This window comes from Lucilia sericata, unplaced genomic scaffold, assembly GCF_015586225.1.
Source record: "Lucilia sericata isolate MDLA Ls3-8-SP2 unplaced genomic scaffold, ASM1558622v1 Contig000167F_arrow, whole genome shotgun sequence".
Taxonomy (NCBI): domain Eukaryota; kingdom Metazoa; phylum Arthropoda; class Insecta; order Diptera; family Calliphoridae; genus Lucilia; species Lucilia sericata.
The window spans coordinates 398,141-401,595 of NW_023994196.1; the positions used below are offsets into that span (position 1 = coordinate 398,141).

The window sequence follows — 3,455 nt, forward strand, 5'->3', positions numbered from 1 at the left end:
AACAGGAATGCTTCATTATTGAAATTAATCACATTTAATATTCGCAATTGGTGTAGGGTATCATATGGTCGGCCACGCCCGACTATAATTTCTTACTTGTTTTTGTCATTCGGTTTCATATTTTGGCTGTGGAAACAAGTTAAATTAAAGAAGTAAAAGTGTATTTGTATGTTTAATATTAAAATAATTAAAAATTGTGTGCATTTAATAAAATTTAAAGTTTAAAGGTAAGTAAAATGAGTGGTGGAAGTGTAAGTAAGAGGCATATACGAAGATTAATTTCTCAGAAAAAAAGAGAATTTGTCCACAATTTGAATGATGTTGAAGCGCAAAGTGTAGAAAATAGTGGTGGAATAAATCATATAGATTCTGAAAAATTAGCGGCAGCATTTGAAAATGTGGACAATGAGATCAGTAGTTCTCTTAGTGAAAAATTGAAGGAATGGATTATTCGGAATAGACCAAGTAGAAAATCAGTTGAAGAATTATTGGCTATACTTAAAGAAGAAAATTTAGAAGTTCCTCTTAGTATGAAAACACTAATATCCCAACAGGGAAAAAGCTTTGATAAAGCAGGTCTCGCCAGGTGTATATTCACATTTTGGTGTTAGGAAACAATTGGAATCAATTGGTTCTGTGGTAACGAACTACGAAGAAATCATAGTCGATGTAAATATCGACGGACTGCCGCTTTTTAAAAGCTCCAGAACACAGTTGTGGCCAATATTATTGCGAGTTGTAAATATTAAAAATATTTCTATACTTCCAATTGGAATTTATCTTGGCAATAATAAACCAAACGATATAACCGAGTATTTTGCAGACTTTATTTTCGAAATGAAAAATTTAATTGAAAATGGCATAGAATTTGAGGGAAAGTTAATAAAATTAAAAATTAGGGCAATAGTTTGCGACTCCCCGGCCAAAGCTTTTATTTGTGGTATTTTTGGACACACATCTTCCCACGGATGCACCAAATGCGTTCAAGTGGGCAGAGAAGAGGAAAGAAAATATCAAAATCATCATAAAAATATATTTCTTTCTCAAAGAACTCCACTGGAGGATTTAGGAGTCAAAATGGTTAGTCAAGTGGCAATAGATAGTATGCACCTTGTGGATTTAGGCATAATGCGAAAAATGATGTTAAGAATAGTTCATAATAAACTAGAGTTTAATATTTCGAAGGACCAAATTTCTAAAATTTCAAGGCATTTGGAATCATTACATTCTTTTATTTCAACAGAATTTGTTCGTCGGCCTAGAAATTTGGTGGAGATAGCAAATTTTAAAGCAACAGAATTTCGCCAAATATTACTGTATACAGGAATACTTATTTTTAAAGAAAATGTACCAAATGAGGTTTATCATGAGTATCTCCTTTTGCATTGTGCTTGCAGATTGTTGTCGGCACAAAAGAACTTGGAACAAAATATTAATGTGGCTCAAAATATGTTAGAGGAATTTGTAAAAGACTTCGCGTTTGTATTTGGTGAGAATTCAATTTCCCATAACGTTCACAATCTTTTACATTTAGGTGAATGTGTGAAAAAGTTTGGTATTCTACCAAACTTCTCAGCGTATGATTTCGAAAATTATTTACAAGTTTTAAAAAATTATATTAAACAACCTAATAAAATAATTCAACAAATATTTAATAAAATTCAGAACGAAAAAAGAATAGTTGAAAAAGTAGATGAGGGATTTAAAGAAAAAAAGAAAATTGTAAGTTATTGTAAAAGTGGGTTTGTATTTAATTCAAAAAGCCCTGACAATATATGCTACTTAAAATCGGAAATACCTTTAAAAATTAATGGTTTTAATAAAGAAAAAAATGCAGTGTTAGGAAGCAGATTTGTCAATAAATGCAGCTTTTTTAAAAGTCCAATAGATTCCATTAAGTTGGGCATTATTTTGGTAGATTATAATTTATCAAAAGAAGAAGAATTTTCCATCGATGAAATAGAAAATAAAATGTTATCTTTTCCCTACCAAAACAAATTTTTATTAATTCCGATTTTACACTAATATTTATTTCTTCCAATACATACATATATTTAATATTTAAAAGATGAAACGAAGTCGCCAAATTCCCACTGAAACCGAATTTTCCCAGAAAAAATCCTGCCATGATTGCACAGAACTGAAAACATATATAGATAATATGTTCAAACAACAAACAGGTAATTTATTTTAATATATTTATTTTACTTAAAACTAATCATTTTTGTTATATATTTCATATATTTCAGAAATATTAAAGGAGCAAAATAAAAAAATAATGGAAGCATTAGCAGCACAAAATGTCCTTACCAAAATTCTAGTAAAGCAGGATGAAACATCCAATATGCTTTCAAACCTGTTTCCAATAAATTCAGAAAAAAATTTAAATGAAATTGAAAATCAAATTAATGAGAATAATAAACATTTATATGTAAGTACATAATTAAATTTTTGAAAAAATACAAATATTTAATAAAATGTCTCATATCTATTTCAGGTGACAACAATAAAGAACCTTATAAGAAAAAATATTGTGAAAAATATAGGCTTAATCATTTCTGAAGAACTTTTATACACATATAATGTAGATGGGACTCATGGAAAAAAAAGGTTGAAGAATTTCGAAAACATATACAATGCAATAAAAGGTATACTTTTTTTAATTATAACAATAATAATAATTTCCATTATAAACAAATTATTTTATAAATGTCTATTTAAATTTTCAAATTAAATAACTAATTTAATTTTAAATAATTAGTTTATGTATTTGTTTATTTTATTAAATAATATAAATAATATTATTTAATTTATCAATTTTAGATGCAGTAGGAGCTAACCCAGAAATAGATGACATCGAGGGAAGAATTAGAAGAGCACTTAATCTTACAAAAAAGCGACATTTAAAAAAAATTTTAAAAGGAAAAGCAAGATAATTAATTTTTTATATATGATCCAATTTCCGTAAAATGTAATTTTTAACATTGAAGTAATTTGTATTTTCTAATTTTTTTTAAAACCAATACTCTATTAACTGAAATAATTTTTAATTTATATTTTTTTAAAGTTAGTTTTAAATGAATTTATTTTAACTTTGGAATAAAAAATTATTTAGTTTTTATTATAAAACTATAGTATTTTTAAATTAAAAAATTTTAATTTTTAAATTTACGTAATTTATATTTTTTTATATTATTAAAACCAATATTCTATTAAAGTCTGAAATAATTTTTAATTAAATTTTTTAAAGTTAAATTTTTAATGAATTTATTTTTACTTTGTAATATTAATTTTCCTTAAAAAATATTTAGTTTTTATTATAAATTAAAAATTCGCTTTTTTCTTACAATATTTTTTTATATTAAAACTGAATAGTTTTTCGACTCGAGGTTAATTATTTTAATATTATATTCTATGTACTATATATTTTCTAATATTTCAATATTGTTTTATAT

General features: G+C 25.4%; 1 protein-coding gene across 1 annotated transcript; it reads left to right on the forward strand.

Annotated features, from left to right (window-relative positions):
• Positions 1-2,065: 2,065 nt before the first annotated feature.
• Positions 2,066-2,909, forward strand: LOC119601465 (the record flags this gene model as incomplete). Its single annotated transcript, XM_037952410.1, has 4 exons — positions 2,066-2,180; positions 2,250-2,431; positions 2,498-2,648; positions 2,824-2,909. Coding segments are annotated over exons 1-4 (531 nt in total), but the record flags the coding sequence as incomplete, so codon positions are not given.
• Positions 2,910-3,455: the final 546 nt, after the last annotated feature.